The sequence below is a fragment of the Pieris napi genome, chromosome 20 (genome assembly GCF_905475465.1).
Source record: "Pieris napi chromosome 20, ilPieNapi1.2, whole genome shotgun sequence".
NCBI lineage: Eukaryota > Metazoa > Arthropoda > Insecta > Lepidoptera > Pieridae > Pieris > Pieris napi.
In genome coordinates, this window is record NC_062253.1 from 9,674,940 (window position 1) to 9,693,677 (window position 18,738).

General features: G+C 33.5%; 5 protein-coding genes across 8 annotated transcripts in view; 3 read left to right on the forward strand and 2 right to left on the reverse strand.

Moving 5' to 3' along the window:
- The first annotated feature begins 2,737 nt into the window (after positions 1–2,737).
- Positions 2,738–9,303, forward strand: LOC125059848 (phospholipid-transporting ATPase ABCA3-like). The gene is made up of 7 exons (XM_047664489.1): positions 2,738–3,013; positions 4,344–4,514; positions 5,171–5,241; positions 6,457–6,604; positions 7,296–7,506; positions 8,107–8,308; positions 8,746–9,303. Exons 1-7 carry the CDS (start codon positions 2,809–2,811, stop codon positions 9,064–9,066), a joined length of 1,329 nt encoding a protein of 442 aa, XP_047520445.1. The 5' UTR covers positions 2,738–2,808; the 3' UTR covers positions 9,067–9,303.
- Positions 9,233–10,752, reverse strand: LOC125059849 (BLOC-1-related complex subunit 8 homolog). The gene is made up of 3 exons (XM_047664491.1): positions 10,566–10,752; positions 10,317–10,494; positions 9,233–9,945 (listed from the first exon to the last, which is right to left on the reverse strand). The coding sequence occupies exons 1-3, from the start codon at positions 10,615–10,617 to the stop codon at positions 9,660–9,662; spliced, it is 516 nt and encodes a 171-aa protein (XP_047520447.1). The 5' UTR covers positions 10,618–10,752; the 3' UTR covers positions 9,233–9,659.
- A 1,685-nt stretch (positions 10,753–12,437) lies between these two features.
- On the forward strand, positions 12,438–16,578 carry LOC125059505 (17-beta-hydroxysteroid dehydrogenase 13-like). 4 transcript variants are annotated; one of them, XM_047663954.1, is made up of 5 exons: positions 12,438–12,514; positions 13,139–13,339; positions 13,673–14,005; positions 14,493–14,737; positions 15,775–16,578. In XM_047663954.1, exons 2-5 carry the CDS (start codon positions 13,181–13,183, stop codon positions 15,965–15,967), a joined length of 930 nt encoding a protein of 309 aa, XP_047519910.1. In that variant the 5' UTR covers positions 12,438–12,514; positions 13,139–13,180; the 3' UTR covers positions 15,968–16,578. The 4 variants fall into 4 exon arrangements, with proteins under 4 accessions (XP_047519910.1, XP_047519909.1, XP_047519911.1 ...); XM_047663953.1 differs by having other exon boundaries at positions 12,456–12,613; XM_047663955.1 differs by lacking the exon at positions 12,438–12,514 and adding an exon at positions 12,630–12,753.
- A 312-nt stretch (positions 16,579–16,890) lies between these two features.
- Positions 16,891–17,806, reverse strand: LOC125059507 (cilia- and flagella-associated protein 20). Its single transcript, XM_047663956.1, has 2 exons — positions 17,352–17,806; positions 16,891–17,252 (listed from the first exon to the last, which is right to left on the reverse strand). Exons 1-2 carry the CDS (start codon positions 17,625–17,627, stop codon positions 16,935–16,937), a joined length of 594 nt encoding a protein of 197 aa, XP_047519912.1. The 5' UTR covers positions 17,628–17,806; the 3' UTR covers positions 16,891–16,934.
- Positions 17,807–18,074: 268 nt separating this feature from the next.
- LOC125059504 (serine/threonine-protein kinase 3) overlaps positions 18,075–18,738 on the forward strand; it is a 33,319-nt gene continuing 32,655 nt past the window's right edge. Inside the window, exon 1 of the mRNA XM_047663951.1 lies at positions 18,075–18,312. Within this exon, the coding sequence (XP_047519907.1) occupies positions 18,287–18,312 (26 nt within the window). The 5' untranslated portion in view covers positions 18,075–18,286. The remainder of the gene's footprint in view (positions 18,313–18,738) is intronic.

An 18,738-nucleotide genomic window follows, 5' to 3' on the forward strand; every position in this document is an offset into this window, starting at 1 on the left:
CTCTCCATTGCGATACTGGTTTTCAATGTTTGTATGCGATCTCTTCATGTATTGGATGCTAGTGGCGATTATGTCTGGAGCCATGGCCGTTATCATGATCTTAGTAGCACCACATTACTTTGGTGTGGTCGATTTTGGTAAGTGAATATTTAGTTTCATTAACCTATGATGAACCTCAGTTAGGCACCCTTATACGTTGGTACATAAAAGGAAAATACAATGTTTTAGTTTGAAAAGCACTTACAGGCAATCAACAGTTATGAACGAAAAAAACACCATAATAAGAAAAATAATCAAAATTTTAAACCTAAAGGAATAATTTGTCTTTAAGTATAGCCTGTTCTCGTAACTCTTAGTTTTGCAAGTACCTCCATACTGATATATATACAGCTAACTAAGCGAGACTCGCAGTGTTTATGAGTTTTTCGCGAACAGATAGGCGCGGCGGACGACTTACGGTTAGATATATGTCTAAACAAAACTTTTGTAGGCATTATCAAGCTCTTCAACTGCCTTGCGATTCTGTAGCTCACTTTTCGAACTCACACAGCGGTTTTCGCAGCGGCCGTCGCGCTCAAATCAGTCGTGAAGCAGTCATTTCTACGATTTGGCATTCTGTTTGAGAGTTCAAAAAGTGAGTTACAGAATCGCAAGGCTGCTCTCTAAAACTCAAGAATATACTTCTCACCGTTATGGCAGCGTTTGTAAGAAACGTTATAGTTTTACCATTTTTTATTTGACAAATCCGTCAACTACAGAGAAGTCTTTTTTCTTTAATATCACAAATAACATTTTATTGGTAAAAGAATTTTCAAAGTCGGTAAATTATTATGCTAGAATCTAGGCTTTATGATATTAATATTCTGGTAAACGTTCCCTAAAGGATGGTGGCATACATTCCAATTTTAAATAATTTAGGACATTTTCTCACTTATATTTTCATAACGTTGATGGTGATTTTTCAGTAATAATTTCATTTGTTCTGGCTGTATATGGAATCGGATGCATACCGCAAGCGTACCTCTTTAGTCTGGGTCCATACCCGGCACTAAATTCTATGATTTTTGTTATGGTCAACATTGTTTTTGGTAAGTAATGGTTGTTTTAAAAATATATGTTTGCAAGAGAAATTGGGGGCCTCATAGCCTAGCGGTCTTATTAAGTGGCAGCTAAGTGAGGGGTACCGGGTTCGATTCCCGGTACGAGGGCAAGTTTTAATTTAATTTAAATTTGTTCTCGGCCTTTGGGAGGGTTGTGCGGTACCGGGCGAGTGCCTAAACCGTACATGGAGGATATGATCGAATTTCTAAGGCAAAAAGCACGAATGATAAAAATCTCATACTTGACGCTGGCTAATGCACAAACCGTGCCAGAGCCATAAAAAAAAGACTAATTATAAAGACAAAAGACACTAGAGAATAGTGGTTCCATTGGAAATAAAATTTATTACGAATCACCTATTAAAATTAATACAATTTTATACAAATAACTATAGTTAAGATCGAGATAGATATTTTAAATATAATTCGGGCTCAGTAAGTTGGGATCGCAATCGCTATTGGAAGTTAAAAAATACCGAAGATAAAGATTTTTCATGAAATAAAAGTTGAAAATGAATTCAATCATTTATTCTATAGACGATATGGCGTGTAATTCGCATGATTTCAGGTGAAACAACAGTAATTGCAAAGCTTTTCTATGGTAACGCTTTAAATTACGCACTAAATTTCTTGAGTTTTTCGCCTCAATTCAACATTGCTTACGCTTTTGTGAAAATTAAAAAGATTTTCCTTTACAACAGCGAATGTAATATTTTTAAACGGAAAAATCTTTGTTCGTCAAAAATTCTTCACAAATGCTGCCGTAAGTATCATTTTATGATTTTTAATAACCGTCGAATTCTATTTGAACAAGACCGGACGCCTTAATAATTAGTTTAGACAAATACTATTGAGACCAGGTTTCGGCTATGAAAGAAATTATTATATATATCTATATATAATCGAATACATAGAAATTCTAGAAGAGAATATACGCACAATGTTAATACTCGGAACAAACGCAGGCTGCAATTTGCCCGTACTAGACTATCTAAAGTTAGTCATTCTTTTTTGGGAAAAGGGATACTCTTTAATAAAATCCTAGAGGCTCTTTTATCTCTGCCTTTTAATAAATTAAAGAAATGTATTAAAGAAAAGCTGTGTAAAAAGGCTTACTATAAAGTTAACGGTGATCTAGTTGATAAAAGGGCCTGGGACTAGTGCTAGATAGGCTAAGTTCTTTGTTTTAAAATAAGTGTTTGATGATTTTGCTATTTTAAAAGAGTACCGAGAGTTTTTACGCCGGCTTTTTCTCTCGGCGTATACCCTCTGTCTTCTTTGCCGATGAGTATTAATAATTTAATGACGTGGAATAAGTGATAACAATAATATAGTAATATCTTATGTTCTATAATAAACATATTTTTTTAAGGTTTTAATATTACTAATACATACACACCCCCACAAACTTAAGCCAATCATGTGGATTAGTATTGACTTTTAAATTATTTATTTATTTATTAACACTTCGTTGCATACAGAAATATAATACAATTAATTAAATGACTATGGCAACGCGTGGCCTTATCGCTTTCGAGCGATCTCTTCAAGGCAACCACACAATAGTCAAATAATACAGTGCTTAAAAATAAAACCATTAGAAATGTTCTAGTATCAAAATAAAGTTTAAGTTTTTGCAGACAAATGCGGAGTGCTACAAAAGTGTTTCTCAAAACAGTACTATGTTTTGAAGCCACCAGGTGTAAGAATGGAAATTTATGCTATGTTCTCCATAGCTGGTGTGTTGTCCACCCTCCTTCTAATATGGGAGTATAAATACATACATAGACTTTGTTCCTATGTCCTGAAATGTCTTTACTTCGACCTAAAGGAACCGGAGGGAGAGGCAGAAGGAGTTAAGCAAGAGAAAGCAGATGTTCTAAGTAAGAGAAAGGAAATGATGTCGAAAACTCGTAAGTATTTATCATAATAAGGTCAGAGTTAGCCCTTTCTCCACTGCTCCGGTCCGGCGTCGGAAACCGGAATCAGTCATGAGAAAAATATTGGAAGGCCGGATTATGCTTCTCCATTTTATCCGACTATAATAGATCAGTAAAAATTAGTCACCCCGTCGCAACAGACGTGACGCAGTGCTTTATTAAAATTCCTCAGTTTTACGATTCACAACGAGTAATCGTCAACAACTTTTAGCTATATTGATATACGTTCGAAGACTGAAGAGTTGTTGGGTACATCCTCTGTTGAGGAACAGGTGCCTATCAGGAACATTTTATGTTTCTCATGAAATGCTAGTTCAAGGTGAAAGAAAAGTTGACGTTTTTTTATAGAATGACACCAGCCCTGCGATTCTCTAACTCACACAGCGGTTTTCGCATCGGCGGTCGCTCTCAAATCAGTCGTGAAGCAGTCATTTTATGATTTGGCATTCTGATAAACAATAAACTACAAGCTCCCACCTTTTCAGAATGCCAAATCATAAAATGACTGCTTCACGACTGATTTGAGAGCGACCGCCGATGCGAAAACCGCTGTGAGAGTTCGAAAAGTGAGTTACAGAATCGCAAGGCTGCTACGATCAATTATATTTTTCGTTTTTTTACACAATACCCAGGTTGTATGCGCGGTGCGTCGATCACTTCGGTCCGATAAAACACCGCGTTCCGATCTAGCAAATTATCGGATCTTTAAAAACCGGATGCCGGAGTAGTGGAGAAGCTTTAAGTACTGTTGTAAGTTTCTAAATCGGATCGGTAATTAACGTCCAGATTTAGAGGTAAATGTGTCGTGTTGCATTTGACATACGGAAGTCATACTTAGCGTTAAGTCTCTACTCTGAATATCACCCAAAATAAATAATAGTTTAAAAAAACTAAACTGGGTTGCTCGATAGACGAAAAATATGGCACAGAGCGCCCCACGCTTTTTCACAATAATACCAGTATTTTTTGTTTATTACCATAAATGCCTAAATTAGGAATTATTTTTTCACTTTTTAGTTTGATGTGCTTTAAAAGCGTGTCTTTTATTTTTTTTTTACCTATTATTTATTTTTTAGTTAATTTTTTTTTATTTTCTGATTATTGCATTGTCATCGATCTTTGACAGTTGCGCAAAGTTTGAATTAAATCTGTCCGTTAAAAGTGGGTCAAAATCGAGTCCGAAGGAGCCGGCTACATACATACATACATACATACATACAGGTGAAGCTAATATAAAGCGTGTAAAATACAATCATCACCGATCATTTGTAGGTTGTAATTAAATTCCATATTTGAATTTTAGCTGTGAAAGGAGACACGTTTGGGGAATATCTCCTAGCGAAGGATGTTTCTAGAAGGGTGCAAGGCGTATATGTGATACGTCACGTTAACTTCGGGCTCGGGAAGGGGGAGGCATTAGCAATCTCTGGTTTACTGAAACACGGAAGATTGAAGCTGTGTGAAGTTGTAGCAGGTGATTAGCAATAGTATATTAAAACGTAAATTCAAAAGTACCAAATTCCTTAGGGAATTCTAGTTTGGTACTTACACAGGTTTTAAAGCATCGAATGTTTTTTTTTTTTAAATAGGGGGGCAAACGAGCTTGCGGGACGACCAAAAAGGGCAGTCTTCGCAGCCCATAGAAACCCATTTTTAGTGGGTGCGTTGCCGGCCTTTGAATATTGCTCTTGAACGTACTATACGTACTTCTTAATCGTAGACTGTGAAAAAAATAAGCTAAGTCGCAATCCAGAGAAACATGATTTCGTATAATAAAGCTATTATTATTATTTTATTTATGTAACGGGCAAACGGGAAAGAGGCTCACCTGATGTTAATTGATACCGCCGCTCATGTACACACATTGCTAGGAGGCTCGCAAGTACGTTGCCGGCCTTTTAAGAAATGGTCCGCTCTTGAATGACCCTAAGTCGAATTCATTCGGAAATCCTTAAGTGGGCAGCTGGTTCCACATAGTGGTGGTGCGCGGCAATAACTGTCTAAGAAACGCTCAGTCGTGGAACGACGGACGTCAAGTTGATACGGATGGTATTTTGCCTTGACGTCCGATGATGAAACTCGGCTGAAGGTCCGAACAACTCCTCTCTTTTATTGAAATTATTTTTACAGGTTTTAGGTTACCCAGTGACGGACGGCTGTGGAGTGCCTCCAAATGGAGTTTGAACAGAAATCCCTACTTGGTTAATACATTTTTATAAATAGTTTCATGAGTTTTACAGGATTTCATACCTGGCAACACCGGAAAGTTTTTTTTTTTTAATGTACATCTTGCTTTGGTGATATTTTAACTTATACATGTCACCGTAAAATTGTAACACCGTTAGATTGTAATCTATCTCGCGAGATTATAAACTGTCGAAAGATTGTGAACCTCAACGAACTGCTTCATATTATCATATTATTATTCGGTAGTTATATGAAATTGTTGGAAAGTAAAATTAATCTGTAATTGACCAAAGAAGTTTGAATGATAACTAAGTTAGTGTAGTACAATCTACCGAATAATAATATGTTAAGTTGTAAGCAGTAAGCTGAGGTTCACAATCTTTCGACAGTTTATAATCTCGCGAGATAGATTACAATCTAACGGTGTTTACAATTTTACGTTAACATACACACCCAACAGTGTGTCAAGTTAAATTAAGTTCAAAAAACGGAATAATGGCAGTTTTAAACGACTTATGAAAATAAAGGAGGATGTTATCGATTATACGTATATTTTTTGTCACAGTTTATGTGGACATGGCATCATGGCTATGAGTGCCATGATAATGTGTAAATAATGTTTAGGTACTCGTATTCAGAATACACATTAGTTTAGTACATTTATACAGAGTGGTCAAAATGTCGTGGATCAAACGCAAATAGGGGATAGGTGAGGTTCTACGGGAGGTCTCGAAGCTCAACCCCTGCAGAGTTATAATTTATTTTGCGTTTTATAAGAAAATTGACTTTTTTTTACTTATTCTTATTAAAATTCGAAAAAATCTACATCCTGTATATTTTTCATAATATCCACTAGATTGGATGTAATGATGAGTTCTATCCCCTATTTGCGTTTGATCCACGACTTTTTGGCCATCCTGTATATTGATCCTACAGTACGTGTGTCATTGAACTTCTCTTAAAGGGCGGGACCGATTTGAATGATTTTTTTTCTATGCGTTTGGGTGGCGCTCTGGATGGTTATGATTCACAAATTAGACCAGCAGATGGCGCTGCTGCTCCTAAACGGCTGGACAGATTTTGATGAAATTTTTGTGTGTTCAAGTGGAGTCTAGAATGATTTACATTATTAGATGTTTTTATATAAGGCGTGTGCACAGGACAACATCTGTCAGATCCGCTCATCTAAATCTCAATACTTTTACCTGCGCAAACAACATTTATTACAGTATAGCCGTAATATAACTCTAAGTTGCCAACACAAGACACTACCAGAATGGATGACAGTGTATGATGCTCTTGCTTTGATCGCTGTTTTAAGAGGAATACCTAAGAACCGAGTTAAGGAGGAAGTTCATAACTACATTGACGCTTTAGGTACGTATTAATATCTCTATATCACACTAAGAAAAATATCACGTAGTGCGACTCAACCCTGTGAGGTCATACGTTGAAAACCTAGTAACATTGCCTTTATCTTGTACTGTGAAAGGAAACGAATATTTTAAACTTCAAAACCAACGTGTGCACTATATAGAAGGCTGATAGATTTGCCTTGAAATTTATCAGTTAATGAGACCGAACTGTGACTTCTATTTTATGGGACATAAATAACAAAATACACAAAAGTCGTAGTACTATATAGCACAATACATCTTCATGTGTATGTGTAGATAAACGCATGAACATCCAACATAGTAGTAATCCTAGTTCGAATATTATTTATGTAATAAACTATAGCTGAGATATGAAAAATCTATGAATCGTACGAAAATATGAGTTAGTAGTAATAAAGAAACATTTATTGGAAGTAGCTAAGTATAGCGCACGTAATTTTTAAGTTTTTTCTACGTCCGCAATCAGCCCTGCGATTCTGTAACTCACTTTTCGAACTCACACAGCGGTTTTCGCATCGGCGGTCGCTCTGAAATCAGTCGTGAAGCAGTCATTTTATGATTTGGCATTGATAAACAATAAACTACAAGCTCCCACCTTTTCGTGAGTTCGAAAAGTGAGTTACAGAATCGCAGGGCTGGCCTAGGCGATGGTGATGGTTAACTGTTTACAGAGCTTCACAATTACACGTACACAACAATTAGTCACTTGGAGCCCAAAGAAGTAACGCGCCTACATTTTCTGGCGGCTGTGATCGGCGCTCCACCAGTGATCATTCTTGATGAGTTCACTGCATACCAAAAATACTCTGTGCGACGAGCTATGTACTCAATCATAAATAACCTGAGAAAACGTGGACACGCCGTAATTTTGTCGTCTAGCAAGTAAGGGAGCGTTCAAGTATTACGTAACGCAATTTTTGGAGATTATTGACCCCCCCCCCATGTAACTCGCCGTAACGTTATTCAGTACGCAAGTACAGTAATGTACCCAAGTATAGTAAAACGTTTCGTGACCACCTAGTGACTCTTTAGGTACTATTATGTAATGTAAGTCGAAAAAAGTATTAACAATAACGCGTAATTTAATCCCCGCCCCGCATCGTAACGTTTTACAAAAGGAACCCCCCCACCAAAATACGTTACGTAATACTTGAACGCTCCCTAAATTATTGAATGCTTTTATAAAACCGTAGTAGTTTCTGAAGTATTGAATCATCGGCCCTAATTTGAATTAAAAATGGAATGGAATGGAAAAATGAAAAAAAAATAGTTTTTTCCAAAATCGAATTAACGAGTTCAGCCAGTATTTCTAAACGTTCCCGAGTTTAAGTACCAGTATTTGTCTCGAAACAATAAGAAACAATTTAAAAATAGCCTCGGTCCTATAGTGAGATTTTGCTAAGAATCCGGAAGGAGCTTAGAAGCTTTAGAATTTATACTTACTAACAAAACCCAAGTAATAGAATAATATTGTCTTTTTAGTGTCGAAAGCCATATGCCAGTAACGAACAGACTTGCAATACTATTCGATGGTACTATCTATGACATTGATTACATAGACAATCTCGTGGCGCGCAACAGCGACCCTGGCTACACAGTAGTAGTACATCTCAAGAATGAAGTCAATGTTGAAAGAATGTTTTCGCATTATTTTCAGAACTTCATTATTAATGATGTCAATGAGGTACTGTGGAGATTTTACAGTGGTAGACGAGGCAGTATTTTATGTTCTTAATTAGTCTAAAGGCTTTAGGTTTGATTCTACAATCACTAAATTTTCCTGTTTTGAAAGGTATTAAAAGTTTCGTGGGCAACGCAAGCGTGCCGCAAGAATGGCGTGAGCCGCGCACTACAATCTAAATCTCAATATTTGATTTTGCATCTCATGCGTGAATTTAATGATAGGAATTAAAGCGGCGATGACCCGTAATAAACTCGACCCAAGATTCGATTCTAACAGCATTTATCTACTAGCCCCGCGTAATAAATAATCCGCGTCAATTCGGTCGTTAGAAAAGCGGAAGGTTAGACTTCGATTGACAAAACAAATAATTTATCATCGAACACGTAGTTAAAATTAGGGCATTCTAAAAAGCTTTGTAATTTCATTAAATGTTACAGGTCCTTGTTAACATCCAAATATTAGATTCTGATTTAAACTGGGCAAAAATATTTCAAAGAATGGAAACCCTTCAAGCCGAGAACCACCATATTGTATATTCATATGTTATCTCTGCTGTGCCCATAGATTACATATATAACAGCATATTAAGCACAGAAGGCTCCGAGAGTGGTGTAGCAACATCCATATTTACAAAATATTTTAAAAAGACTATAAAAAGCCCCACTGCTGCCACATTGGACAATTTAAAACGATTCGACAAGAGGTATTATATCACGAAGCTGAAGGATCTCCCGTGGTCTGTTATTTTTCATAGATAAAAGCAGTTAGCAATATACCACACCCATTCCTCTATGGACAAATTCTATATACAATGAGTGTTAATACTTATAAAAAGAAGAAATTTTCTCGTTTTGGGTATGTCATAAAGCAACATAGCGATTTATGCCTACCAGTGCAAAGGAAGGTTATGAAGAAAAAAGTGAATAGTTTGTTTTATTTTTAATTGAAATAAGCGTGATTATAAGCAATTTATGTTATTAAAGCTAATATGTAAAGTGCTTTTATTATTTATAATCAAGACTAATTGTTACTAATTTGTAATGACTAGATTTAATGTAAAAATTAGTCTTGATAAACAATCTGTATGATTAAGCAGTCGCTGCAAAGCCACACAGTGAAAGTCACTCCTATAATTATAACTATTCAGAGAAACCAGGACTAGAAACACTTTTAAGCTAACATTTAACACTTTCTGATATTAAGCCGTAATAGAAAAATTTCATTTAGGCAATTGGAATGTAAAATTTTTAAATAGACGGCGCGTTTAGAATATAACACTTGAATGTCTAATCTTTGATTAATACAGCTATGGCTCACCATATTACTTGATTTCATTTTAAGCCTTAAAAACTTAATGCAAAGTTGTATGGGATCTATGCAACTCGTTATTAGATCCTCTTGCATGAGCCATAATATTTTCTATTCTATTAGTGGTTTCACGGACCATAGAGAAATCAGAAAGATCTGGCAAATCGAGAACAATGTGAGCAGAGAGACGTTTGTACACAGAATTTGTATCTTTTTTATTTCTTCTAGCCTCCTCATATTTAAGCTGTTGTTTTAAAAATATTGCTTGTTTTATCATTTCCTGGATGTTTTGAAAGCTTGTAGCTGCTGCATCCATTGATTTCACAGCACTGAAAAATTTAAAGTTGTATTTAGCCAGTTTTTTTAATATAAATTTTTAAAAAGCCATTTTGCAATTTAATAATATTTAAGATGCATTGTTAAAGTTACTAATTATAAAAGAACATAGTAATAATAAATAATTATTTTGCGGTAAAATTACTAAAATTACTTAGAAAAAAAAAAAAAAATTACTGAACTGGAAGAAATAATTTTCCTTCACCAAGTTCAGTCCTGCGTTTCTTTTACAATGGTGTATAATTTTGAGGACAAGTCTTTGACTTGATCAGTCCATCTGGTCCATCAGATTCTCGTCACCCCTACGCATTGTGACCATGGTACGAACTGAAGAAGTGGTTATATTAAAGTTATAATATGTTACCTCAGAGCATACTCGACATCATAGCATCGTCCTTGTAGGTCATGCTGCAGCTTTGTGACGTCCACACGTCGTTCCACCATTGGTGGCAAAGCTTTTCTAACATGTTCTTGTAATCGATATAAAGCTAACGAAGGTTCATTAGCGACGATGTGCATATTCTCAGAAATCCGCTCAGCAGCTGAAATACACAATTTTATGATTGTCATTTTTTACTCTGTAAATTTTTAGGACTTTTAAACTAATGAATACCTTTCTTGGATTTTGCTTCTAAATCAGCATCTCCTTGATATACAAAGGCCATGATCGTATAATATTTGCCTAAGATTTATAGAAATTCTATTTCTAAATAGTAAATAGCAAAACACTGCAACTTAAACAATGGTAAACAGTAAACACTAAACACCATAACGTTTGACAATTGACAGATGTTACCTTCATGAAGGTGCAAATTTTTTTTTTTTTTTTTTTTTTAATGGCTTTTATATGTGCCAACTGGGCACAAGGTACTTCGCCAGTGTCGTGTAGATGGAGAAGAAGGTGCAAATAGTAGTCTACGAAAGAACTTTGACAACCGACATAAGATACAAAATTTCGGCAGCCACTGGGCACATAGACCTAAGACCAGTGCAGATAGCCTTTAAAATAAATAAAAAGTGAAAAAAATTACAGTAGGATGAAACCCATTAGAAAAGCAGGGGAATATGATCAAAATGAAAGGAAAAATAAATTACGGTCGATCTGAGGTCGGGAAGGGGTAGGGGGGGAGTTTTAAGGGTAAAAAACGGTTTATCTCGATTTCCGGCAAAACTACAAGTCCTATCGAAGAAAGTCAAAGGGCAAAGTTGGAGGTAATAAAAAGATCTAAAACTTTTGTATTCACACATTTTTCACATTACCTCAAAATTTATGTGAAAATTTCAAAAAACCAAGTTTTTGGTTTTTTATTTTTATCTTTAACAAAAATATTTTTTTTTTTAACGAAATTTGGTGAAAACTTACCTTTCTATGTCCCAAATACACTGTAATTTATTTGATTAAAATATTTATTTGTTCACCTTATTTTGAATTAATATCGAAAAAACATCCTAATTTTCAATCGAAAATTCTGACGTCAAAATTTCAGCTTTTTTCAAAGAGTTGGTGTGCTCTCAGTTCGTTGAAATCTCTACTTTCTTATGGTAAAAAAATATTTATATATTACCATAGTAAATCTTCTCAGAAAACGCAAAAAATCGTATGCAGTAACGCCCAGACCTGTCATCCCCTTCCTTACTTCTCTATGAAATACGAAAATTTTAGCCCATCTAAAGGCTAAATTTTTTTTTAGGTCACTCAGGTATATATAAGTTATCTTAAAATAGTAATAAATAGGCATCTGATTATAGTTTAAAGAAGATTCATAGAGAAGTAGGGAAGGGGATGACGGGTCTGGGCGTTACTGCATACGATTTTTTTGCGTTTTCTGAGAAGATTTACTATGGTAATATATATTACCATAGGAAAGTAGAGATTTCAACGAACTAAAAGCACACCAACTTTTTGAAAAAAGCTGAAATTTTTACGTCAGAATTTTCGATTGAAAATTAGGGTGTTTTTTCGATATTAATTCAAAATAAGGTGAACAAATAAATATTTTTAATCAAATAAATTACAGCGTATTTGGGACATAGAAAGGTAAGTTTTCACCAAATTTCGTTAAAAAAAAATATTTTTGTAAAAGATAATTAAAAACCAAAAACTTGGTTTTTTGAATTTTTCACATAAATTTTGAGGTTATGTGAAAAATGTGTGAATACAAAAGTTTTAGGTATTTTTATTACCTACAACTTTGCCGTTTAACTTTCTTCGATAGGACTTTTAGTTTTGCCGGAAATCGAGATAAACCGTTTTTTACCCTTAAAACTCCCCCCCTACCCCTTCCCGACCTCAGATCGACCGTAATTTATTTTTCCTTTCATTTTGATCATATTCCCCTGCTTTTCTAATGGGTTTCATCCTACTGTAATTTTTTTAGGTTTCAAAAATTATCGGCACTGGTCTAACAGCGATTCCATGAATTAAGTTACATTACATAGTGATGCTATACTCTTTGAATCTTGCAATAATGTTATGCTTTCAAATTTTGCCACTGTACATATACAGAATAGTTACAATTTAGTTTAGAGTTTAGACGACCTTTGACCAGTAACCGTTGGCCGGTAATTTCCATTACCTTTCTTTTTAACATTTTTATATCTACTATAATATAATCTAAATAAATATATATACTCGTACTTCATTTCATATAAGCAACTCAAGTGAGTAAATTTGTTATGATAAATAATTCGTTTTCTTATCAGAACTTATTAATATCAATCTTTTTGTGTAGAGTCCCTTTGAATTTATTATCCTAATACCATATCGGTAATCTTATCTTACAAAGCATTGCACTTGACATGTAAGATCCGCTTTGATTATTATTTAATTAAAATCAGTTTTATCAATTTACCCATATGTATCATATAAAAAGTACTATTTAAAATTTAATAATTTGGTTATATATATTTTTAAGGGGTTGTAACTAACAGATATTTATTATTAAGTAACCAGTGAAGCTTTTTTAAATAAATATGGTAAGTTTTAAAAGTATTTATGTATTAATACAATAAAAGTTTATTCTTAATTTTTATAAATGTATGGATATTAACTACCCTCATAAACACATCTTTATTAATTATCAAATGAGATTTTCTATGTCTCTAAATAATTCAATTATTCATTACCTCTATAATTTTAATTTCTTATTTTTTTTTAGTTTTGCATTTCTTGTTGTTTTTTTACAGTCTCCAGAAAGTAAAAGCTTAATAAGAACTATTTTAAACCCGATGCTGCCATTCCAAATGTTGCTGCGTGTGTACTCACTATGTGTCCTGATGGTAGACATATTTTTTGTCTACATAAATACTATCATCTCTATTATTGAATCGGTGTATGAATTCTTTGTACCGCCACCTATGAAGTCTTTGCAAAATGAAACAGCTTTGGTAAGTCCAGTATCATTTGGGGTGATAGACTCAAAAGCAAATAAATCAAATGACATTCTTCTTATATCAAATCTGGTGTTCACCAAGGAAGTAAAATGTAAACCTTTAATGTAAATATTTCATACTTCAATCAATAATATAATAAATTCTATGAAGTCAAATGGAGAAGGTTTATTTAAATGTGTAGTATTTGTGTAAACTAAATACAAATTATATCAACTAAGTTATATATTTTGTGAATATACTACAACATACTTTACACAAGATAGGTAAAAGTTAAAATGTTTCTATCTTTAGATTTAACTGTAATTGTATCCAAAATTATTCTTTCAGATTATTGGTGCAGGTAGAGGTATTGGCCAGTCTCTTGCCATACAACTATCTGACTTAGGAGCTACAGTTATTTGCGTAGATATCAATGAGTCAAATAATAAAAGGACTATAGAATATATAAAAGAGATGGGAAACAATGATGTTCATGGCTACTGTTGTGATATTACCCAGAAGAGGAATATTTTGGCTCTAACCAGGTTTATTGAGAAGGACATTGGATTTGTTACAATGCTATTCCACTGTTGCGGAGTACCCAGTCCTAGGTCTTTGATATCTCTCCCACCACAAGATATACAAGTTACGATGGATTTGACTTTGAACTCATATATTTGGGTATGCGACTTTCTTGTACAGTTCCAAAATTTAAAGATTTTGCCGCGCACCACCACTATGTGGAACCAGCTACCTACTGAAGTATTTCCGAACCAATTCGACTTAGGGTCCTTCAAGAAAAGAGCGTACCAATTCTTAAAAGGCCGGCAACGCACTCGCGAGCCCTCTGGCATTGAGAGTGTCCATGGACGGCGGTATCACTAATAACATCAGGTGAGCCTCCTGCCCGTTTGCCCGCCGTTCTATAAAAAATAAATTCAAAATAGCTCTACCAAATTCTGTTTCTTTCTGGCCACTACTGTATTCATTACTTTTAAATATAAAATTAAAGAAAACAATGTTCAATTTACTCCAAGAGTAAACTTTAATTTAAAGTAACACAGTTTTTCAAAATAGTACGAAGGGAGGACTAGCACCAGATAATCTTTTTTTTTTAAATAATTTTATAATAGTGGTGTACATATACATTATAATTATTTTTTTATAGCTGATAGATCAGTTAATGCCCCAAATGAAAGTGAAAAATCATGGCCATATAATTGCTCTAACATCGGTGGCCGGGTTGAGTTACAACAAGGACTTGATGCCATTGAGTGTGGCACAGTTTGCAGTTCAGGGTCTTGCTAAGTCCTTGATGGAAGATCTCAGGGTTAATAGGCTTGATGGAGTTCATATAACACTATCTCACATTTACCCATTCATAGTGAAAGAGAACTCAGATATGGAAGCTAAGTATGTAGAATTTAATTAAAGTTAAAAATGTATTTTTTTTTAAATATCTTCAAATTTAATTAAGATCAACTAGAAAGCATAATATCTGTATATTGTTAAGAATCTATATTAGCCTAAAGGTTTAAGTTTTTCCAACATCATGTTGGAAAAATCCATTGTAAATTTTTTACATTTAGCTAAAGTAGACAAAAATATCAAACACTGTAAAATACATTATTATCCACTGATTTCACTAGTTGACCTTGTTATCCTGTTGATACCAATGTCATTGAAATTGGTCGTACGATTTACGTATTTGCAAAAAGAAAACCTTAATAATTATAAGTTAGTAAAATAAACATATTTAATCGGCAACACATGCACCACCCAAAACAGGAAAGTTTAATATGCCTTGGAGGCCAGGTTTTGGTTGAGTTTTCAGTCTTGTTAACGTTGTGTTGCCATGTATTTCTTGGAAACATATTTTTAGTTCAATAAAAATAACTATCTACTATAATAAAAAATAGGGGTTGAGTGGTTAAAATTAAGGGTTGTATGTATTTTTGTATGCTGTATCATAAAAATGTAAAAACATAAAAAATTGTCTAAAAAATAAAATTTACGGGTGGACCACCCTAGACATTTACGGCGATGAAATATAGATGTTCTCCGGTTCGCTGACCTAACCGATATACGCACAAAATTTCACGAAAATCGGTCGAGCCATTTCGGAGGAGTATGGGTACGAACATTGTGACACGAGACTTTTATAAATTAAGATTATATATTTAAATCAATTTCATAATAATTAACCTCGGTTTCGTCGGGAAAAACACGCAGTCTATGCGGAAAAAGAACCGTTGTGGGATTTCAGATTTCAACAGATCTGAATTAATATAATATAAATATATATATATAATTTTTGTGTAAAAATGACATAGCATTAAGAAATATATTAGTTCGCTTAACCACCACACCGGCTCGTCGCATATACTATTTTCTTTTAAGGTAGGACAAAATTAAGAACATGAAATTAATTATAAAATGTTTTTTTTCAGAATTCCAAGTTACTTTGGAACTATAACGCCAGACCGCGCGGCTACAGCTGTACTAGACAGTGTTCGTCGAAACTACGTCGAGGCTTCAGTACCCAAACACATGCTCTTTTTGGGCAATGTTCTACGTGTATTGCCTCGAAAGGCCAATATGATGATACGAGATTTGTTGGATACAGGAGTTGATTTCGCCTAAACGCTTATAGATAGTAAAATAATGAGACTAAGCCATAAACGCAGCAGTATAAGAATAATTATCTTACTATTATTTTGCCTGAATGTGTAAAATTTAATTTTCTAATAAGCATCTTTAGAATAAATGTGATATTTTACTCAAAATTTACGAAGAAATTAAATAATATCGCTTTTAATTATGTTTAAGTATTATGATTGACTTGATAATGATAATTTTCCCAATCATTGCGAAGGTTATCAAAATTATCATATTACTGAAAAGATTTATACTATCTGAACAAGTGATAATTTAACACAAAAATTTATTGTTTGTTTTTTTAAATTTAAAACAAATAAATAACGGTGTTTTATATAGGATGCATGATTGATCTCTTAAAAAAATATTGTTAACAAAGATGTAGGTAATTCATTTACATTTAATTTAAAAAAATTGAATTTTATGTGAATTAAGCTTTGGTTTCAATAGTTTCCCATCATTATTCTTTCATGAAGTACCTAACATTCCTAAATCAATCGAATTGTTATGAAAAAAATTGTTTGTTGCTTATTTTTCGATATAGATAAAGTTCAAAGCTATTATTTTATAAGTAAATATATATCTTTTGTACTGTTTTTAAATCATTATTTAAAAAATATTTTCTATGAATAAAGGTTTTTAGTATTTTATTATTATTGTGTTAGATTTTTATTTACGTTAACTTTTGTTAAGCTATAATTTTTCTTTACAATTTAGATATCAGCCAATAATTGCAGTTGCTTAATTGTATGTCAACAGATTATGATTCGGTGATGATTGTCTCGGTACATAAGATAGTATGCACATACATCTCTGAGGAAGATAAAAACTCTTATTTAATGTGCGTGTTTATTTAATATTAAAATGTATTATCAAAGGTGTAGACATATAACATAAATAAAAATAAATTGACTTAATAATATATTTGTTAAAATGAACAGTGACTAACAATTTAATTTGCAACAGCTGTTTTAGCTTTATTTTGAATCGGCAGAAACAGTTTAAACTCTGCTGGAAGTTCATCCTCAGAATAAAGTCTATCAGAAAAGTACACTCTTCTAATCCTACAATTGGCATGTATTTGTACCCTCAAGGTTTCAACATAATTTGTTCCATATGCTCGTCTGGTGAAATCTGCTAAATTGAATTGTATTTGATTCCAACCTTCATCTAACCTCATTGGCATTGTACAAATGAATGGCTTAACCCGAGTTGTAGACTGGTAGTTGCTAGCACGGAACCGCCTTCTTACATTTTTGTCATCAAGTACCTGTTGGTAAGTTTTATTTTAAATTTAAGAAAAAAAGCCTTTAAATTCCATCTATAAGAGTTTAGTGTTTTATCGTAAAAATTTACATATTTTGTATACCTGCACTTCGAAGGTGAAATACTTCTTTAAATTTTTGATTATCATAACCAAAAAGGGAAGCTTGATGCCAAGGGTTTTCTTTGGATCAGCTGGGCAAGTAATATACGTCGTTGACACATTGGTACCAACGATTTCCAACACTAAGCTTTGTATATCATTGTCAGTAATCCTCTTTATGTGCCCATTTCGAACTTTTTTATCCCAAATTTGCAAAGGCTTACTGCCTATACTGTAAAGAATTGAAAGGAAACCAGACTGAAACGTATTCTTGAACATTGCGAAGGCACCGTGGTCACGATATCTTATCCATGTATTTCTTAATTGCTAAGAACTATTGTTTAATCAATAAATTGCAAGTTTTCGCGGCTCTAATAAAATGACAATGTGACAACAAACACGAAAATTTAGAAACTCCGCCATTGGCCGGCTGGCGGCTTGTATTGTTGGAAGTTGCCATAGCAACGAGATAGACTATATTCCATGTAACGTTATAATTATTATGACATCAATATCTTAATTTCACTTCATTTTTTGTTCAAATTAATAATTTTGATAAATCATTAACGTTATGAAAATAATGAATTTGACTACAACCCATGATCATTTTCTTAGACGTACTCTTTACTAAAATACGGAGATAAGCTTTGTCTTTGTCCAAAAAAATCCATTATCTAGAGTTGAAATGATTCAGCATCAGACAGTGACAATGACAATATATGTCAAAAATTTTGACAGTGGAACTAAAATCGTACGATGCGTTGCACACTGCTGAAAAGTAAAATTTATTGAGTTTCATTAAAATTATTTAGTTATTGGTGTAAATATTTCGTATTTATAATTTATATATACTACAACATGAACTAATACTTTTTCTAGTGAAATTCAGTATAATGTGCTTTTGTTTGTTATTTTTTGTTTAATGTGATACATTGAAGATGACCGAAAACTCATCATCGAAGAGGTAAGTGTAATATGTATTTTGTTTGGTATGATCCATTAATGCAACTTACTACTCGCTCTGATGGGTTGGGTGTTAAATACCACCTCACGTTTTTGACGATACTAATTATCTAGGAGTGTCCGGGGGACCTTCATTGGAACACCTCCAAGTGAGTTTTGCTCCGGAAACGCGTCTTAATATTTTTATAAAAAATTTAAAGTTTTGTGTAATGTATTAAAATTTGTAAACAATCCGCCATTTTCTACTTTTCTATTGGTTATAAGTGATGTGACGTTCACTTAAAAAAATCGTGTTTTTAATTTATCGATTGTTAATAATCGTTTTATTTATCGATTATTTCCTCATTTTTGAAATTTAAAGTTATAGAATAATCAACATTGAAATTAACCTAATTTCGTGTTGATAGATTATAGGGTTCCGAAATTT

Excerpts from the sequence above, each read along its gene's own strand:
- LOC125059848 (XM_047664489.1), top strand. The coding sequence starts at position 2,809 with ATGGAAATTTATGCTATGTTCTCCATAGCTGGTGTGTTGTCCACCCTC. Across the intron at positions 5,242-6,456 it reads TGAACAGAAATCCCTACTTG|TATAGCCGTAATATAACTCT; the intron begins GTTAATACATTT and ends CATTTATTACAG. Across the intron at positions 8,309-8,745 it reads TTATTAATGATGTCAATGAG|GTCCTTGTTAACATCCAAAT; the intron begins GTACTGTGGAGA and ends TAAATGTTACAG.
- LOC125059849 (XM_047664491.1), bottom strand. The coding sequence starts at position 10,617 with ATGGCCTTTGTATATCAAGGAGATGCTGATTTAGAAGCAAAATCCAAG. Across the intron at positions 10,495-10,565 it reads AGAAGCAAAATCCAAGAAAG|CTGCTGAGCGGATTTCTGAG; the intron begins GTATTCATTAGT and ends TGTGTATTTCAG. Across the intron at positions 9,946-10,316 it reads GATGTCGAGTATGCTCTGAG|TGCTGTGAAATCAATGGATG; the intron begins GTAACATATTAT and ends TAAATTTTTCAG.
- LOC125059505 (XM_047663952.1), top strand. Across the intron at positions 13,340-13,672 it reads TGCAAAATGAAACAGCTTTG|ATTATTGGTGCAGGTAGAGG; the intron begins GTAAGTCCAGTA and ends TTATTCTTTCAG. Across the intron at positions 14,738-15,774 it reads AACTCAGATATGGAAGCTAA|AATTCCAAGTTACTTTGGAA; the intron begins GTATGTAGAATT and ends GTTTTTTTTCAG.
- LOC125059507 (XM_047663956.1), bottom strand. The coding sequence starts at position 17,627 with ATGTTCAAGAATACGTTTCAGTCTGGTTTCCTTTCAATTCTTTACAGT. Across the intron at positions 17,253-17,351 it reads ATTTCACCTTCGAAGTGCAG|GTACTTGATGACAAAAATGT; the intron begins GTATACAAAATA and ends ACTTACCAACAG.